The sequence below is a fragment of the Daktulosphaira vitifoliae genome, unplaced genomic scaffold, assembly GCF_025091365.1.
Source record: "Daktulosphaira vitifoliae isolate Bord-2020 unplaced genomic scaffold, ASM2509136v1 Scaffold_5, whole genome shotgun sequence".
Classification (NCBI taxonomy): Eukaryota; Metazoa; Arthropoda; class Insecta; order Hemiptera; family Phylloxeridae; genus Daktulosphaira; species Daktulosphaira vitifoliae.
Genome location: NW_026099576.1, coordinates 29115520 through 29136046, shown reverse-complemented (window position 1 = coordinate 29136046; position 20527 = coordinate 29115520). Strand labels below are relative to the sequence as shown.

Here is a 20527-nt window from a genome sequence, read left to right as displayed (position 1 = left end):
TTTTTTTTTTTTTTTTTGTCTGTTACCACTTTTTCTCAGCTCTCACCGAACCGATTTCTTGCAATGATATGTCAAAAGATCACAAATCGTATCTAGTCGAAGACATTACCCTCAAAAATTGAAAAAAACTCCTTCGTTCTTCGTAAATGAGATAAACCTCCAAAAAAATTACAAATTTAAAAATTGCTAATTTTTGAAATTTTTTCAATATTTTTTTACTTTAAAGTGCCATAACTTTTTTAAAAATAACCAAATCAATATAATTTTTTTTTATATAGATGCATGACATCATTTCTTTTCATTTGGTATATTTTTTTTTTATATCTGACCCTTTACCTGCCTACAGGGGGGGATTTAAAATGACTTTTTCACAAAAAATTTACTTTTTCAACTTAAATTTTGAAAGTTTTCCGGAAAGTCTGACACTTTTATCTATATCTTAAATTAAAGCTAATGAAATATACTTAATTATGAAAAAAAAAAAATTCGGTCTTTATTTTGTCTTCACGGTGAAAATGTCTACCGAATGCTATTATTGTGTGAAAATTCTCGATTTTATTTTTTACATTTTTAACTTTATAATATTTTTTAATAATCCCTTTTTCATTCGACATACTTTATTTTAATCAGGATATTAATAAGAAACTAGCAGATCATGTAGCTTTTGGAAGAATCCATCAATTTTTTAAAATTAAACACTATTTAAAGATTTGCATCGAAGCATTTTTTTTTTGATAGTGATTTTAATCACTGCCAGAGATCATTATACTTAATCCAACTATGCCACGTCACCACTGTGCTGGGTTTTTTTTTTTTAAGTCCACGCGCATGGTTTTAATATGCGCAGTGATTCATTTCTGTTCATACGTTGAAAGGTTAAAAATATATAAAAATCAAATTAATTGGCCGCAACGAAAAATTTGTAACTTTCATGGCGTTTTACAAAGTTATAAGTAAAGGGTCGCCAACCTACTGGGCGAGACAGTATATTGTCGGATCACAGTAGGATTTTAAAAAAAATTAACTTTTTTATATTAAAACAATTAGAAAAAATATATAATTAATAAATATTAAAGTTGATGTCCGTTGAGTTGTTGATAGTAGATGTACACGAAAACCTCGTTATATATACATATCACCCATAAAATATAATATAAAACCTATATGAAAAAATCACAAAAAAAATATGGATATAACATAACAGGTGGTCTTGTACACGCCTGTCATGTTGCGGGACCTAAATAAAAAAAATATAGGGGCACCTACACAAAAAAAAAACTATATAAAAAATTTCGCCACATGGCACGGCGCACTAAAAAAAACTGGCTCAAAACATTAAAACAAAAATATACATTACCAGCCCCGAAGGGCTAAAGAAACTGGAGGTAGGTTCAGCCGACGCCAGTATAAACAATAATTACATTATAAAAAAATAACGGACACTCACGAAAATTAAGTTAAGTAAAGATTCTTAACTATATAATCGATTTCTTTATTATATCTAAAGAATTAAAAAAGAAGTCCACTTTATGACTAACTTCATTACATTCTAATAACATACGATTGAACAAAAAGATTATAATTCTGTTGGACAGGAGAAACATAAAACATCGTTTGAGACCTTAAATGGACTGAAGGAACATTAAAAGGAATAATATCAAGAATTTCTGGACAGTCAATTTTATTATTTAATAAACTATGGATCCAACTAACGTCAAACATTTTCCGCCTCATACTCAGACTGGTTAGTCCAATATCTGAAGCTACTACATTTAAATCAACTTCATTAATATCGTATTTTCCTACTTTTACTACTAAAATACGTAGAAAACGTTTTTGTAATTTTTACAGTTTATTAGTAAGATTAGCTTGATATGGTGACCAAATTATTGGCCCATATTCGACTATAAAACGCACTAAAGAACAATATACAACTTTTAAACAAATAGGATTAGAAAACTCCCAGCAATTTCGCTTAAGAAAGCCCAACATCCGTAGTGCTTTATTATAAATGAATAAAATGTGTTCAGTAAAAGATAAATCCGAAGAAAGAATTACACTTAAGTCTTTAATATGAGGGACATTTATGAGATTAATACTATTTATATTATATGCATATAGTTCATATGAACGCTTACGACAAAAAGTGATCTGAGCACATTTAGACACATTCAAGCATAAACCATTAACAACACACCAATTATAAAATCTGCAATAACTTATATAAGGACCTAATATCCTTTTTTTCATCATTATTTTAATTTTTAGCAAAAATATTTCTATAACATTAAGTAAAAAATATTAAATACCCTCCTAAAATAATTTTTGAATAGGCCTAAAGGGAATACCTCATTAACAAACGTCAACCTTATACCCAATACATTTTACTATATTCTCTTTTTGAATTTTCCTGATTTTAATAATAACATTTTTATGTATACTTTATTGCACTGATTCTGATGTAATATTTTTTCTGAAAAACACCTATCGTGCCCGGCGTAGCCGGGTACCCCTAATGCAATCAGTGGCCTACTTATGATGACGGCCTGAAGATTCCTTATTCTATCAAACAACTTTTTAAAAAAAGATGTTTGCACATAAGCATGCAGAAAAAAAGTGATGGCTAATAAAGCATTTACCTATGACTCGCGTTAAAGAATATATCGAAATGTCCATGAGGGTCTGTCGTCAGTTATACTTAAACGTGTCGTCTTTCAGTTTTGATAAGATCAATATTAGGATTTTATTTGTGATTTCTTTGCAACTATATAGTCACTTCATGTGAAAATATTTAAATGTCTATTTTTATAATATAATTAGACATCGCGTTTGTAACCTCAATTAGACATCCAAAATTATGCGAAATTCCAAACATAGATCGAAATTTGTAGTTGAGGCTACGTCTGGACGATTTCAAGATTTTTATTTAGACGTATTGTTACGTCGTATTTTTATCAATAATTGTGTTAATAGATGTTGATGTCTATGATTGGCACACATGGATTTAACTGTACATAGGCAACTCAATAAACACACGACATTTTGGATGTAGCCGACGCCCGTGAAATCAAATAAGAAAATAGTTGTTGTATACAATAAAAAACGATTACGGACTAAATGGAATACAGTTTATATATCTACACGGGAACAAGGATGGTGAGTTTAATTAAATGCAGGGACTTCTATCGCTGGTCTGATCTAGGTCAGAGAATATAAGACAAATATTTAAAAACTAATTTTGCTTGTTATTTTTAAATTTTTGCGTCAAATTTGGCTCCACAAGACACTATATCGACTAACATTTGATAAACCCATGTTATCATTTATAACCAAAACATAACATTTTCTAATAATATTATACATTATATTACATTGCCTGATAAAGTATGACTCAGTCAATGGGGGGACACAAACCCCTGTACCCCCACCCCCTCTAAATACACCACTGATCGCAACAACAGCTGGCTTTCGCTTACACAGAAATTGCTGTCATCAAGTAATGACGCTCACAACTCATATTGAAAATGCATATTTCAATATGTGTTGAGAGTTAAATATGTTACTCATATAATAGCATACAAAATAATAATAGTGATCATTTACTCTTTATTGATCAAAGACCAACCCTTTTTTTAATGGTATCATACATATTTTAATATATAAAATGTACATTTAGTAATATTTAAACTAATAAGATACATATTTTGCCATTAAAAAAAAAAAATTATAAGCTCTTTTTATAAAAAGTTGGTAACCTATTAAGGGATAAAAAATAGGTTTAAAAATATAACCACATATTGATCAAGAATTAAATATTGTTTAAATAAGCTGAAAAATATATATTATTAAAATTATTATTTTAGAAGCAAACTAGTTGTCAAATATAAATAAATCACTTTGTACTTAGGCGGCTCTCCTAATAATTTATCGTTTAATGAAATAGATTTTAGCGATGTGTGGTATTGACACAATCAAATAAATAATATTATTTTGTTAAATAAAAATATATAAAAATTTATATTTATAGAATTTTCCTCTGAAGATAAGAAAACAATTGAATTATACATCAACATTGTATTATTGTAATATTTTATTGATTATTTTAACTAAATATAATTTCTTCACAAAAATTTTAAGTTCTTCTTTAGTTTTTAAGCTCATTTGAAAATAAGGGTCTTATATTATAATAGTTATGATTTATAAATGTTATAGGCTAAGAATATTAAAAGAAAGTATGATATTAATATGGAAATATGAGTATTTCAGTTGCAATGAGCTTAATATTTTTTGTCATTTTTGATGGGTTGTATATTCAGAATGATTTCTAATTATAATTGTTATAATTTGATAAATGTAGAAAAATAACTATTCATTAAAGTCAATCTAAGAAAAAATCTTCATTTATTTAAGGTTATACAGGAAATTTTCATATTATAGCATTGTTAGCATCAATTAAGTACAATTTAAGATCTTTTAGACCTATAATTTACTAATATCATTAGGAAATTAGTATTTGTGTAAATAGATAAAAATAATATATCTAGTAAAATTAGTACCTTTTCAGCTTTACATTGAACCTGAAAAATAATTTAAAATTAAAAACGTCATAAACAAGTATTATTTGTATTTATTCAACACAAAATGTGTATTTATCACTCGTATTTTTTGTTTATACCACGAAAAAATTGTTATTTAAATATTTCAAAACATAAAACTAAGTCTTAACGAAAAAAAAAAATAGCTTTATAATGATTATGAGGCAGCTAGACCGTAGTACGGCTAGTTATGCACCGCCCTAAAATGCAGTTTTACCTTAAGCTTGATTAATGCGCTATTATTGAAGTAGTAGAGGGAGGGTCACATGGGTGAATGACGGCTAAGCGCACACCCAACAAGTAACGAGAGTAGACAATAATTAAATGTCAAATAACCACATATATTTGAAGTTCTTCAAAGAGTATCTTAAATTTAAGGGGTAACGGGGGGTCCTTAAATACAAATAGCCGGCGAAGTGGCATAAAACAAAATAGTAAAACTCAATTGAACAAATAATGAATAACATTAAAATATTATACAAAGACTCATGTTAATAGATAAAGTTGTTGATAGTGATAAGTGGACTGTATGAGATCTTGTGGTAATGGTGTCGAACATCTGAGTATCATGAGTCAGAGTGTAGATCCAGACACGTAATGACAGACAGACGGCAGACAAGCAACTTAGGCAATGAAGTTATTTAGTGATGGTAAGGGTCCTTACAATCACTGGTGGCGTGTAAGGGCACGAGAACTTTGAGCACAATGGTGCAATAAAAAAATGAGAATAACGGCGTACAATAGCCGAACCATTCAAACAAAGGTGCTTGCTANTGGCAATGAAGTTATTTAGTGATGGTAAGGACCCAATCACTGGTGGCGTGTAAGGGCACAAGAACTTTGAGCACAATGGTGCAATAAAAAAATGAGAATAACGGCGTACAATAGCCGAACCATTCAAACAAAGGTGCTTGCTACAAAAAACACGACACATAAAACAATTGACTTACGACGATAAACTGTACACGGATGACAATTGACATTGAACCTATCGATTTGCCTTGCTGGGTGGGCAAGTGGCTGAGTAAAGCAAAGACGCTAGAGATCAGCTGTCACACGATACAATACAATCAACGGTGTTTGTGACAATTGGTTCACTAGGTCTTTACTGGAGACGTTATCTACCAAACAGATTAAACGACTAAGCAATATAATTAAAAAATAAAAACTCCAAATTAGCATTATACGATAACTTCCACTACGCAACACTAAAATTTAAGTGGTACATAATTATGTGCTTTTTAAATAATGCAAACTAAAGTCTTTCTAAAATATTTTGATGTTTTTAAGAAATATTTAAATCACTGTTCTTTAACAATAGATAACAAAAAAAAAAATGTTAACTTTTTTTATTAACTCTATTTTATGATTTGATAGAATGTTTTAATAATTTAAGAATGTGTCTTCATTTAAGGATGGAATTGGGATATTTTAACTAATCAGGACTGTCTTATGGCCGGGCTAAGTGGGCCCCGTTATCACGCACTTTAAGATTTCTTTAAATACAATGATATACATATATTATCAATAAAGTTTGACATTTTACTTAACGATATCATATTTGAATTAAATTAAGTACGAAATACTTGTACACTATTAACTAGTGATGAAAGCATGAAAATTTTTAATTGTGGTTGAAAGCTTAGAAATGTTTGAAATATGAGTTTTATGTCTATGTTTTTATATAAAACTTCAAAATCTAGTATTATTTAATAATTGTGACGGTAATTAATGGTATTATTGTATCATAAATATTTAAACTGATATAAATCGCAAATCACGATTTCATAATTGATAATAATCAGTTATCTGACTAATTTCGACATTTTTACAGTATTAAATGTTGGCAAGTGATTGTGTATTTGAATAACAAATGTTAGAAATGTCATTTCTATGAAAAATTCATGTTGGAAAAGAGTAGACATGTACACATGACTGGTGAAACAGCTACAGCATAAGTTGTCCGGCTGCTATTAAACACTTTATTCCTTAGGCCTTCTCCATTTTTTACTACTTTATTCCCTCTCCCCTGTTGTTCCCGCGTACATCCGAGATGGAACAATTCGCCTAAGTTTTGTTCAGGACACTTCATACTATTTGACAAACAAATTTTAAGCCTGCTGTCAACCTGACGCAACCTCATTAGTCGCCTCTTACGACTGGCAGGGGGCCATGGAAGTATTATTATTTCCTATCAACAGGGAAACGGACTATTAGATATATAAATATAAAAATGACGTTATTATGGTGCATTTGATCTTGTTATATTTTAGCCATAGTGTGATGTTATCGAAAGTAATAAAGAATCAATGGTAAAAAATCCATCGGTTTTGTTGCGTTTACCAGTATATATTTTATCAGAATGTATTCTACAAAACGTTTCTTTTTTTTACTATGTCATAAGAAGTTAAATTAAAGATTCTATACGCAAAAACTTTTGCTTTCTGTTTATAGCAGAGTTTTTAATAAAAACATTTAAATCTGTTTAAAACAAATAAACAATTTAAAACGTCCTATAAGGCCAATGTAAATGTTGACATTTTTCGTTTTTAAAAAACTGTTTTGAAACAAGCAGTGTTTGTGTAATTGTTTGATCGCTAATAATCAAAAATTCATCGAAACAAATAATAAAACTTTAAATAAAAATTAATCGAACCGGCGCTTTTAGAGCAAAATATTCAAAGGAGGGTGACAATGAAATTTTTAATTTTCAAAGAATCAACATAAGTCACGAACAAATGATCTTGTTTTAAAAATAAAAAAAGAGTCCATCTATAATTTAATAGTGTTAATCTGCATGGTGTTGTCTTATTTGAATTTTTATAATAACATTTTTTTCAATTAACATAATTTGAATTTATTTTTATTATTCAAATACTAATTTTTAGAATAAATCATATTTCATCATTTGAACACATGCTATTGAACCACATGACACACTCCCCATAAATGTTTAATGTTCACTTATTAAAGTAGATTAAGGTAAGGAGGGGTAAGTTGACAAAGTACAATGAATTCAGAATCTCTCAAAATCAATCACATATAACAACTAACATAATACTAAAGGTCACTTGTGGTAAACTTTGTTACTCACTAATATCAACACACTTGAGCACACGTTAATTTTAGATGTGGTTAGAAATTCATGTTTAGCGTGTTTTGATATAATTTTTGAACAACAAAAATTTTAGTATTAGTAATTAAGATAAATTTTTCAACTTTCTATATTCAATTTTATATACATAATGCTTAGTAACTATAAATTCATAAAAATACCTTTTCTTTTACAAAAATTTTGGTTATACAGTTCATTAATTGTTTCCGTCGTTTTACCTCACAGTTGAGAAAAGATAACATTTATAGGAGACACCATATTATATATTATATATATATATTGGTCTTTAGATTTTAAGAGGAAATCGAAAAAAATAATGATACTAGGAAAGATATTGAAGAAGAACTAACGCAGATTGCAAATTTTAAATCCATACGCAAAAGTTAGAAAAAATCATTACTTAACCTCGTAAAATTACTCCATCTTATTTTAAACATAATATTATTTTTTAAATTAATAGTATCCTACGTATAATAATTTAAAAAAGAATATTGATCATATTTCCTCCTACAATTTTAAAATTTTATAAACTTACATTTTTTTTTTTAAGGAAGTATAACTATTAATGAGTAAAAAAATGAAAAATAAATCCTACTAAGAATTTGACTAATTTTTCACAACTTTTGAATCTTTACTCTGGGAAATAATAAAACATTAATGTTGTGATTGGATGTTAAGAGNAAAAAAATAAAAAATAAATCCTACTAAGAATTTGACCAATTTTTCACAACTTTTGAATCTTTACTCTGGGAAATAATAAAACATTAATGTTGTGATTGGATGTTAAGAGCGAGTTCGTTCAATTGTATTTCAAGCCATTTATAAACTGTTTTACACTTTATAACACTTTAACCAACCGGTTGTAAAAATTATAATATCTTTTAAAATCCTATTTCAAAAATTGTTATCAGACAGCCATTTTCTAAAACAGTTAATTTTTTTACTTTTAAACTAGTTTTAAATTTTAAAAAGATAGGAAAGGGATAAAACTTTTTTTTTTAATCAAAAAACACGTCTATTAATTTTCCTACGTAACGATGTAGGAAACAATTGATTTAAAAAATGAAAAAAACATATTATATTTTATATTTTTAAATATATTACGTAAGTCATAATTGAATAATTCTTTCTAAAAATAATTTTATGCATATTATATAATTTATATAAATAATTAAAAGACTGTGGTTTGATTTTAAAGATAATTAATTGGAGTTTTAATTATTTGTTGTATTTTTATTTGGTTAAATACATTTTATTTTTATATCAATATCTTGTCTTTCGGTAATATAAAAATGGAAATCCATTTAATTTAATTAATTTAAATATATTAAATGAACCAAACAAAGGACATATAATAGTTATTTGTGAAAAACCTAGGTGCATTTTGAACAAAATATGTAATGAGTATGAATTGAGCCCGCTACATTTCGTTACAGAGAAGTTGTGTTAACTTTTTTCATGATTAATAATAATTCTATACAAATTTAAAAGTAATTNTCATGATTAATAATAATTCTATAGAAATTTATAAGTAATTTTGCTTAATAACGCTATAAAATTGTTCCTTAAGTAAAAATGGTAATAAATAGTAACAGTAATTACAATAGAAATAATACATTTTCAACAATTTCAAAATTTTCATGAATATTTACATCACTAGTATAAACTATGATAATAAAAGTGAATAGTATTCAATATAGTGTACTAAATAAATTATATATAATAGATAAGTTAAACGAGACACTGTTTAAGGTAATAGGTAAAAATACTTTACATATGTTAACATATTGAGATGAGAGAGGCTACCGACTTACGAGAGTGTAATTGCTTTTGTACAAAAAGCATCACATTTTTTTATAGACTAACAAATTATAGGCACGGACTCGACTCATGTTTAAATTTTTGTGAAAATTGAGGTTGATCAAACAGTATCATGAATAGATATTTTCATGGGGTTTTTAAGTTTTTAAGTTATGTGATTGAGTATACTAAAATTGCGTGGAGAGTGTGAAATTTTTGAATATATTAAATAGATTTTATTATAATAATAATAATTTAAAACTAACAAATATTGTGTAACTGGGATTAATTTTTAATTTGACTGTAAGAATTTTTAGAATTTATTATAAGAGTACATGCAATGAGAGTACAGGTCAAAAGTTTGAAACACATGAAAATAAATTGATTTTTATAGTTTATTGATAATCTATTTTACAAAAATGGCTTACTTTATTTGCCTAATTTCGATTTTAGTAATATAATTTCAAAATGTTAAAAGTATTTTTAATGAATCATTAGAAATAAAATTAAAAAAATAAAATTGCTATAAAAAAATTATTAAAAATTATAAAATGAATGCAAAAATGTATATTATATTACATAATTATAATGTATAACATAAAGTATATGTACAAAGTATAAAATGTATAACATAAAGCACAGTGTATATATGTGTGTATATATTTCATTCTTCACTGTTTGTATTAACTGATATTTTATTAGACTGTTTAAAGGAACCAATTCGTGATTTCATTTTGCGAAATACACAACTCATATAATTCCATCCTTCCTCTACTATATCACATTTTCTTACTGTAATACCTTCACCGTCAGAGTTGAAATTAAATCCATAGGCCTTTATATGTAACTCGTGTTTAATTGCCAGGCTTAAAAAATAATCTATAAGTTCTTGTTTTTTATCTGAAATATTTTGTTTGGAGCCAACATTTGAATTACTTTTTTCTAATCTATTGATAACTGATTTATTTTTTTTTAAAACATTTTCAGAATCATTGATTTCTATTATCAAATGTTCCTGATCATTTTTATTGCACATGATATTTTCAATGTACATCATCACATTTTTGTCGATACCTTTTATATCGAATAACTGCTCAGATTTGTCATATTTATCAAAAAACTCATTCAAAAGATTATCGATTGCGTTTAAATGATTAATGAATTCACTGATATTATTTGCCCTTTTCTTAGTCGTTTGAAATAAATTTATAGCTTCTAAAATATTATTGTTGTAGAATTCATTTTGGTTATTTCTAATAGTTTTTGTATGCCATTTTAATATCAATTCAAGTACATTTTTCATCATATGAAACATTTTATTAAACTGTTGGATTATTTCTAAAATTAATTCACAATCTTTCAACTCTAGTCTTATTTCTGGATTACTTTGTATTATTAAAACGCAACGTAAATCTTTACTAAATACTTGTAACATATCACAAAAAAGGCAACAAATCATTATGTAATATTGTCTTATTTTGATATCTAAATTATTTTTATTTACTATTTTACCATCGTTTCCTTTTGCAATTATTTCACTAAATGTGTATAACTTGTCATTGTCCATTATAGCTTTCACACTTTTATCAGAATTTATAATATATTCCCAGCAAGAATTGTTTAACAGTCGTTCCATATTTTCTATACGCGAAGCTTTCACAAGTGTTGTAAGATATCCAAAAAGGAAAAAATATATAATATAAATAGAATATTTTTTATTCATCTTAAACTCAAGTGTAATTGAAATTGTTTAAAAATTAAGTTAAATACAAAAAAAATTTATTTCAATGTTAAAAATTATAATTAAAACTTAAAATTATCTTGTATAAATCCGTCACTTGCAGAATTTTACACAATCTTTAACAAGTTATTGGATGAAAGTTATAATTTATATGTAGTTGTCATGTAAAGAAAACTGTGTCAATACGTAAAATAAAATATAAAAATAAGATAATTTATTAAAATGATGGCAACTTACGCATTAGCGTTAGTTGTAATTATAACGAAAAAATGTTCCTTTCATTTCAAAAATGTATTATTTATCATTTTATTTCAACTTGGATGTAAAATGAATTAATAAGTCTAATAAATCAGTTATTTTTAAAAGCGCAATAATGACTTCATTGGCTTATGAAAATCTCATATTTTATTATTATTTTTTTTTTATGTATGTTAACATAATGATCAAATTTAATACATTTTATTAATTATTTTATTTATTTACAGAGTGATTCCGTTTATCATAACTCTTTCAATTACTTACAAAAACTAAAATTTCGGAAAGGCCATTCTCCATATAAGTAGAAAATGGCCTAAATAAAATGTTGATAGGACGATAAATAGTGTTGTATTATTAATTTTTAAGTTGTTATACTTATCAGTTAAAAACGAGTAGATTGCGCAAGGTCGAAGAATTTTTATTTGTGCATAATTGATAAAAATAGAGCGTCGCCAAACACTCTCCGGCGTCTTACATGTTCTAAATCTTCAATCCCTATAAATTTTGACCTAACATTTTTGTAAAAATTTTGATTTAACTCATTCAATATCAAACTGATACTAATGAAATTTCAATAAAGTATACGAGAGTTAATAAAGTTTCTTTCGATATATTTTTTATAAAAACCCAATCCATAAATTTAAGTATAAAAAGGGTTCGTTAAAAGATAAGAATGTCAAATGTTTTTTCAACTAAATTTCTAAAAAATTTTGACCTATGCCAAATTAAAACTTTTAAAGTATAAATTAATAAAATTTCTTTGAAATAAAATAATATTATACAACTTGATATTATTAATCCAAAAGTAAAACAATTATTAAAAAAATTTTTTTTTTTTTTTAATAACCCTTTTTTGTTATGGTTTTCATCCAGCTATAATTAGATCAATAGTTATAAGATTTATCAAAACATGCTGGACCACTCTGAATTTTATAAAAATTGATGAAATTTATAAAATAAGTTAAAATAGTTCGAAAGCAATTTTATATTTTACGTCATTGTATACATAATTTCTAAAATTTGACATTAACTGATTAATATTTGCAGTGATAAAACTTCTATTTATCGTTTAACATTACAAATCTCGATCAATATTTACACAATAAAAATTGGCAACAGGCGTTGACGTCATCATTTTTGTTTTTCCAACCGTGTTGGAAAAACACTTCGTTTTACAAGTAAAATATGTAAAATATTTTTAAAGATTTCTGAGCTTAAACAGCTATAGATCATAATATTTTTAACACTATTTATTAAAAAAATTTTTGTGTTGTATGCGTAAAAAACCTTCCAACACATGTATGTGAAAATTNCTTTTTTTTGTGTTGTATGCGTAAAAAACTTCCAACACATGTATGTGAAAATTTGGACATTTTTTTTTTAATTTATTCGAAAAACTCTCTAAATATAAAACGATAAATAGTTAATTTGCTAATATTACAGTGTTGACCAAAAATTCGTTAACGCTTTAGTAATACTAATAATAAATTTTTACATGTCTAAAATAAAATATTATTTCGTTCTTCTCTCAAATTAGTTATTATATACTTAAATCTTTAGCCGTTTAAAGTATAAATCGAACACTTGACCAAATAGTGATGCGGCCATATATATGAAAAAGTGTCCTTATAAAGCTTTAATTTTTATGGGTTAAATGTTGTTAGACATTTCGGAACATTTCCAAAATTGAGATAAAAAATAAATTTACAAGCGTAGGTAAACTCTTTCAAACCCTTTCCAATTTCATAGTGAATTTACATAAAAAAATGATTATATTAAATTATTGTTATGTTATATTAAATGATTATTAATCTATGAATTAAAAAGTTATAGTNCATATTAAATGATTAAATTATTTTATATTAAATGATTATTAATCTATGAATTAAAAAGTTATAGTAATTTTAAAATACAGAAAAAAATGTTTGCAAATAATATTTCTTTCAATTTTTATAGCACTGACTGTTTCAACTAGATTAAATTCAAGTTCTTTTTATGTAAAGATCATTAAAATAACCCTTCATAGTTAAACCAATGCCTAATTTCGTAAAAAAGCTAAAAAAAACATTATAAAAAAATTAATTACCTAAAATTAAACGTTTTAAAGCATTAGAATTCTGTGATTATTTTATATTTTCTGAAATATTTGTTTTCAAAAGCAATGCATTATAAAATTTTAAACAATCTATGGTTTAATACGCTTTAATTCAATAAAATGATAACAAAAACCTGTTAGATATTAAAAATAAAATGTATTAAATATAAAAATGAAATGAGGTTATATCAAAAAATATTTAATGTAAAAATAGAGTAGTTATTATATATAAAAATGTTTAATTAAAAAAATTAATCAACGTTTATTAACTACACAATAAAAATTTGTAAACATTGAATAACAAATACGATAATTTCAAACTTCAGATACGGAATAATTAATATTAGTTATCAATCTATATCATAGACGAAATATATGATACAGATTATAATATTAATTGGCCTTTGACATATATATATTCAATAAAAAAAACTTATTTTATACTTAGGTATTTATATTACAATACAGTTNAATACGATAATTTCAAACTTCAGATACAGAATAATTAATATTAGTTATCAATCTATATCATAGACGAAATATATGATACAGAATATAATATTAATTGGCCTTTGACATATATATATTCAATAAAAAAACTTATTTTCTACTTAGGTATTTATATTACAATCCAGTTGTATCATTTGTTATTTTCTATTATTAATGCAACATATAGTTTCCATTCCATACAGCTGGGTAATTAATAATAATTATAATTATTGAACCAACGTATTTTTTTTCTTTGTGTCCTGTGGTATTCACAATTTTTTTTTTTCTAGTATATTTTACCTAGTCATTTTGAACTTCAAAAACTAATAATGCGATTAATATCTAATTAAAGTAGACAGCGAATTCTATCATATCGTAAAAACTTCGAAAGTATTCTAAATAAACAAAAAATAACTTTGCATAGTTAAATAAAAATAGTCAACGCTATTGACTAATTTATAAAATTGTCTTAGAGCATTTAAATTAATATTATTTATCAAATAATATATATTTTAATGTGGAGTAAGAACCGCATTTGAAAAATCTACAAAATAAGTTAATAAATTTAGATTTAAAAAAAAATACAAGTATAAACTTTTCTTACGGGTATCAATTATAATTGTTTAACCCAATCGAATGGTATTTTTCTCAAATGAAATTGTTGCTGCATTGTAATGGAGCAATAACAATAATCAAAGTACTGAACGATAAGAGCGAGGACTGTTAATCGGCAAAATTACCCTAAAACCACATTGCAATAACACCAGTTATTATTTGTGTAGGTTTGTTGTGTTGTTGGGTGTTATCAGTACATGTTCGAACGCGGTGGTGAAGGACGGGCGAGGCGCCGGGTCACGAAATAAGATCTGAAGATGTTATCGTATTGGCCTTAGGCTGTTGCTAGCGGTGTGTGCGTTGTGGTGGGGATGTAAACCATGAGGTGGAAACGAGTGTCGGCTTTGGCCGTGGTTGCCGGTTGCCGGTCGGGTCAGTAGCCCGTGCCGGTATTCGGTCGGCGCTGTGGTATTCGCGCAACCGGACACACATACAATAATGTTATCCACGCACACACAACATAATCTCGGTTAACCTTGGTGCCAGCCGTACAGCGACTCAGTGTGCGCGTGTACGGACAGCGCGCTGTCCATGTTGCGTCGGTTGCGGTCGAGATAACTTTTCCGTCGTCATTGTCGTGTCTCATTTTCTAGTTTTTCGCGATTTCGTTAAGGTTACTTCGTTGAGAATTCATATGTTTTCGGACCGAGAAACGGGCAGTCGCAGTATTTTTTTGCTGACTGTCTGCCTGTCGGCCGTACGATCACCGGCCGCCGCACTGGCGGCCGGTGATCCTTTCGCAGGACTTTTCCTTGCCGGCAACAGGTACGTCTATGGCCTCAGCAACACCCTGCTGTTGGACGAATCCTATCACGAGTACGACAGAGGCATTCCCATTGGACACCGGATTACGGCCCAAGTTCAGGTGGACGTCGTTTGGCACCGTCCGGAACACGGACAGCTTCTATGTTTAAAAGCCAACGAGCCGCTGCTCCAGACGCATTCGAAACGTTTAAAATTTATTGACCGCGCCAAATCTAAACTAGTAGACTTCAACAACAGCCCGTTTTGCATTCAATGGAAAAACGGGCGGATTGAGAGCGTGTACGTCACACAAGACACAACAGCCGAAAAAAACTTTAAAAAAGGAATAGCCAATCTATTTCAGGTATAATACAGTAATCATTTTCACAACAGTTTAATTGTCGGCTAATTATTATAATTCGTACGTTCCGTTCGATAGTTTCAACTTTTTAGTGCGGACGTTGTAGAAGACTCTACTTTGGGACGATGCAACGTTACTTACAGTAAAATAACGGAAAATACTATTTTGAAACGTATCAACAGGTGTAGCGCTGCGTCCAAACGTTTGATCGAAACACGACATCCGGAAAAAGTAAGCATTGAAAAAACGTCAGTTAACACAAAACATTTTAAATAAATGTATCGAATCAAATAGATTTTACAAGGTATTTTGCGTTCAAAACGTCAAGGTCTAGTCAAATTTAGTAACAAAACGGTGACGGAAATTACGTTCGAAGAAGATCACGAATTTTATACAGAATTACTTCACGAAACGGGAGCATCAGTCGTTTCAAAACAAATTCTTAAATTAAATGGTAAAGTTTTGCAGTTTTTATTCAATATTCTAATTATTATTTCTTTTATATATAACAATTAGTTATAGATTACAGTTATTTTAAATATCTCCCCCATATATTTATTTGGTATTTACATATTAAAAAGATGTCGTTTTAATTTCAAAACTTTGGTTAAAGAAGATTTGACGAAAAAAAATAAATAATAGATTCATTTTGTCCTAACAGTTAAAGGTGTAATTTAATTTCTTAAAATCTACGTGGAATTATGTATGATTATTAGTTACAATAATTCAGTGGCATACATAGTTATTGAATAGTCAAAACAAATACTTAATTTATGAATAAAATTACAAAACGGTACATGACGAATTAAAATTTACTAATAATTAGTTAAAACTTAAACATTTACACCCATAATTCAAATTTTATGTTATGTACTAAACTCGATGATAATTATCCAATATTATTCTCGGTGAATATTTTTTACTATTTCGGTGACATACTTATTTGTCGAGTAAAGTAAACTAAATAATATTAATAAGATTTCGTTTTACGAATTGACTTATAACCTCAACATTTAATGTCTATAAATTTTAATTTAATTACCTATTATTTACCAATTTTGAATACAATAAAAGAGCGAAATAGTACAAAGGTCAATTGTTTGTATAGAATAAAATTAAAAATAGCCAGAGATAACGACTAGATTTTTATTAATAAAAAACGTAATTATATTAATTACACTATGATCTTTTATTGTAAAATATTGAAGGCATATTAAACAAATTTAAACACGAAAAAAATTAAAACTTTTTAAAATACTGGTTATTTTGAACCGATCAAAAATTAGAATGTAACTGTGAAAAATCGAGCAGCCACTTATAAAAGGCGACTAATGATGTCTAAATTAAATAAATTTTAATTAAGGTACTTTGATTTTCTAAAGCTTTATTAAATTAACAACTTGTAACTAAAAATTACAAAGTTCCTTCGGACTAATTCCTTGAAAATATGTAGTGTATTTTTAATTTAATTTTAATTGTTTAGGAAATGATGCTAAAATAGAGACTGTAAAAGCTGATTCTTTGAGTGATGCTATCAAAATTATAGAAAAACAACTGAAACAGAGATTTGTCAAAGAACAGTTGACCATTAATCACGAGGTGAAGAATTGTAAATACCATTCAAAATGTCCAAAAGTAAGCGACAAATAAAAATAATATACAGAAATACTAACTTTTTTCAATATAAGTTAAAGGATGTCGTAAAAAAGTATCACGACGACTTGATAGATACCGAGTTAGGTATGTCGAAATCGGCTTTTGCCGCTATCAAAGTAATCGATGCCCTACGAAACAGCAATACTGACGCTATTGTTAGAGTATTAAAAGATAAAGAAAACGAAGATATAGAGTGAGTAAATAATTTTTATTTTTTGTCCCACAGACTTAAAGCATTAGTGGTTTTTATAAACTATTGTTGATTAAAATTATTACAAAATTTAGATTTCAATTGTACGATTTGCTAGGATCGGCTTTAACCGAAGATTCGCATAAAGCGGCGATGGACACATTAAATTTTTCTAAGGAGGATGACTATGACAAAGCAGAAAGGTATTTGTGGAGTGCATCGGTTAAGTTCAATCCAAACATTAATATTATTCAAAGTAGACTTATGATGAAAATAAATAAACGATATAAAACGTCATGTTTTAACTTAAACAAATTTTAGGTCTTAGAAAATTATCTCAAAAAAAGTTGGCCAATAAGAAACTAGAAGATACCGTTTACAATACAGTCACAGCCATGATAAGTCGTTTGACAAAATATGAAACATCTACGTCTAACTTAAAAGTTAACAACAATAAAATTCTGTTAACTATTTTGTTACAATGTTATATTTGACCACGTGGTATTTTTTTTAGCTTTTTGATGAGATCTTACAAGAAACATTGGCAAAATTGACCAAGTGCAATGATGTTGATGACGACGAATGTCGTTTAGTATATATAAGAGCTTTAACTAATCTTCAACATCCCAAGTCCATTGAAGTGTTGTTAGATATTGCCCAAAATGGAAACAGAAAGTTATTAACTTATAAGCTGTTTTACTAAAATTCATCTGTAAAAGTTTAATATTTTAATTATTTTTTAGATCTAGCACAAGCGCCATAAAAGCTATTAAGATTTTTGGGCCTTCATTTTGGGATGGCAGAGTACTTAAAGCTTGTGATAAGATTTTCTTTCAGTTGATCAAAGAACGCGACAGCAGCGTCAGAATGATAGCACTTAGCATACTACTTGAATCTGGACCTGATTATGATCTACTGAAAAACGTCGCTAAATGGCTGTTGATTCCTGATGAAGGGTTCGAGAACAAACAATACACTGTACAACTACTAAATGAAATGGCTAACCAGTGAGATATTTTAATAAAGGTTCTTAATCATCTTAATACGCCAGAGCCGTAGCAATGAGATGCATTTTTTACAGATGCAAATATTGATATAAAAATTAATTCTGTTAACTTACTTGATAAAATATTAAATTATTCTTAGATACCTAACCGCTTATTCTCCATGTTTTCAGGAATCAAAGCGCAGCCATGTTATTCCGTGAAGTTTTAATAAATGAAAAACTCAATCACTATGGCGTTCTAGCGCAGAGAGGTCTTTCATCGTCATTTTCAAGAAAGTTCTTCAGTTATAACAACATAACCGGATTAGTTAAGTCATCTCAGCATATTTATACAGGTGTAACTAAACGTGGATCAGTCGACATCATTATGGAACATGAAAACAACCATTATCATTTATGCAACGTGAGTTATAATCGCAAAGAAGACATTAACAATTTATAAAGTTTTACTATAGAAATTATTATAAATTTCAGCTGGGAATGTTTACTACCGGGCTGGGATATTTTTCGCAACTCTACGACGATTCTCCTAATAAAAAAGAGCCCACGGAGGAAGATAATCTACCAGCTACAGCAGGTCTAGAGATTACCGTTTTCGGAGTTCATATCAGACCGTTTATGATGTTTACTAGTCAAGGCCAACTAATGGGACACGTTTGGGCAGGATCTGCTTCTGAAAGGACTCCCGTAGTACAGGTACTTCAATAAACGACAGTAATCCACAATTAAGTAATAATTTAATTAGTTAAAATTTAATCACTTAGGGAATTTATCAAATGATGGAGCATCAAGAATATCTGTCCCTTAGTTCAGGATATATAGCCGATCTAAATCTAAAAGGAACTGTTTCGTTAGATATAGCTGGTCAAATTCAAATGAGTTTATGGAACAAGAATGCACAGTCATTGATCGAACAAAAGTAAGTAATCATTCGTAATACGTTTGATTATTGCAATACAAGAAATTTTTATGCGTAACATTACAATTATGACATTTAAAATAATATTTTGTAAAAAACAATACTTATTAAAACATGAAAATATTCTTTTCAAACGTTTTATCTTGCAAAAATCTTATGTTTTTAAATTTTTACGATAGCGAGTTATATTCTGAAAACCTTATAAACGTTAAACAAAAAATTAATAACGTTTAAATGTTTAATGACGTCAAACTCAGTTTGAAGATAATCTTCCAGAACCCCCAAAATAATCTATTTAAACGTCAAACCGAGACTTTTTAATGTAACTTCCTAATATTTTGGATTTCAAATTTTGAACATTTTTTAAAAAAATATATTTTTATAGTGGTGGTATTAGCATAAACGGTGTTTTCAAATTAAACAGTGATGTGGTTTCGACCGAAGTAGAGTTCACTTTGAAGACTGAAGGATTAATGCACACGTATAGTGACGCCGAATTTGCTAAAAAAGTTGCCTTGTGTATGCAAATTGTATTGGTAGATACCAACATGACGTAAGAATTAATAAATTCAACAGTTCATCTTAATGTACTCGAATATCACCTCATAAATAATTATAATTTGATCGATTTCAGATCTATTACAGCCAAAAATGAAATCGTCTATGGTTATCCAAGGGAAATACATAAAGTTAAAACAAGAGTGCACAAGATCGCTGGACGGACATTTGCTCTCAATAAATTAGCTAATGAGTTTTGTAATGAAATCCATGCTCAATGAGAATTGTTTATATGAGCCATTTTAGTAATACAAATTTGTAGTATATTTTTTTTTTACATGTGACTGAATTTTTTTAGATATATCTTAAGTTAGACTGTGAAATAAAAATTATCATAGATTTAAACATTTTGTTTGAGACTATTGAATTATAACAATAAACAACA

The 20527-nt window shown here is 27.7% G+C and overlaps 1 protein-coding gene across 1 annotated transcript; it reads left to right on the top strand.

The window, feature by feature from the left end:
- Positions 1-15073: 15073 nt before the first annotated feature.
- On the top strand, positions 15074-20489 carry LOC126908687 (microsomal triacylglycerol transfer protein). The gene is made up of 14 exons (XM_050690983.1): positions 15074-15816; positions 15892-16044; positions 16108-16267; positions 17297-17448; positions 17502-17662; positions 17755-17915; positions 17981-18102; positions 18174-18334; positions 18403-18666; positions 18837-19068; positions 19140-19361; positions 19430-19584; positions 19970-20137; positions 20219-20489. The coding sequence occupies exons 1-14, from the start codon at positions 15343-15345 to the stop codon at positions 20361-20363; spliced, it is 2730 nt and encodes a 909-aa protein (XP_050546940.1). The 5' UTR covers positions 15074-15342; the 3' UTR covers positions 20364-20489.
- Positions 20490-20527: the final 38 nt, after the last annotated feature.

What these genes read in the sequence shown, in the direction of transcription:
- LOC126908687 (XM_050690983.1), top strand. Translation starts at nt 15,343, where the DNA reads ATGTTTTCGGACCGAGAAACGGGCAGTCGCAGTATTTTTTTGCTGACT. An exon ending in GCCCAAAATGGAAACAGAAA is followed by an intron (nt 18,335 to 18,402) that starts GTTATTAACTTA and finishes ATTATTTTTTAG; the next exon opens with ATCTAGCACAAGCGCCATAA. An exon ending in TTGGTAGATACCAACATGAC is followed by an intron (nt 20,138 to 20,218) that starts GTAAGAATTAAT and finishes GATCGATTTCAG; the next exon opens with ATCTATTACAGCCAAAAATG.